General features: G+C 53.3%; 1 protein-coding gene across 1 annotated transcript in view; it reads left to right on the top strand.

Moving 5' to 3' along the window:
• Positions 1–548, top strand: part of LOC104163071 (beta-1,4-N-acetylgalactosaminyltransferase 3-like) — a 53,219-nt gene that overhangs the window by 38,373 nt on the left and 14,298 nt on the right. The window contains 1 exon segment of the mRNA XM_009701953.1: positions 153–243. Within this exon segment, the coding sequence (XP_009700255.1) occupies positions 153–243 (91 nt within the window).

A 548-nucleotide genomic window follows, 5' to 3' on the forward strand; every position in this document is an offset into this window, starting at 1 on the left:
TTTCCCGCTGTCTCCATCACACACCGTGCTCCATTCTCCTCCTAGAGCAAACCCCATACTTCCCTCTGCCCACCTGTCCCAGGGTTTTTGCATCCCCCTTTGTTCCTGTCACATCTAATTTTTTTTATTATTTTTTTCTTCTTCCGCTTCAGACACGAACTACACTGAAGAAGCTGGCTGTGTCCCCAAAATGGACCAACTATGGTCTCCGGATATTTGGCTACCTGCATCCTTTCACTGATGGTGAGGGCCCTGAGGCTGCTGGGCTGCCACTCGCATCTCTTCTCACCTACCTCTCCCTCCCCTCCTGGCACTGAACCCCTGGTGCTCTCACCCCCGCAAGCCCAACACCAGGTCCCTCACGTGGGAGGCCCAGCTAGCTGTGCGTGACTGGCCGTGGCCTTGGCATGGGTGGAAACACATCTGCCCCCTCTGTAGGGTGGAAAGGAAAAGCACAGAAGAAAACAAATGGGAAGTACTAGATAAAAAACAATAGTGTCGTGAATACACAGCCCCATGGCGTGTACGTGGGCACGAGCAATCCCTGA

Source organism: Cariama cristata, unplaced genomic scaffold, assembly GCF_000690535.1.
Source record: "Cariama cristata isolate BGI_N322 unplaced genomic scaffold, ASM69053v1 scaffold5726, whole genome shotgun sequence".
Taxonomy (NCBI): Eukaryota; Metazoa; Chordata; class Aves; order Cariamiformes; family Cariamidae; genus Cariama; species Cariama cristata.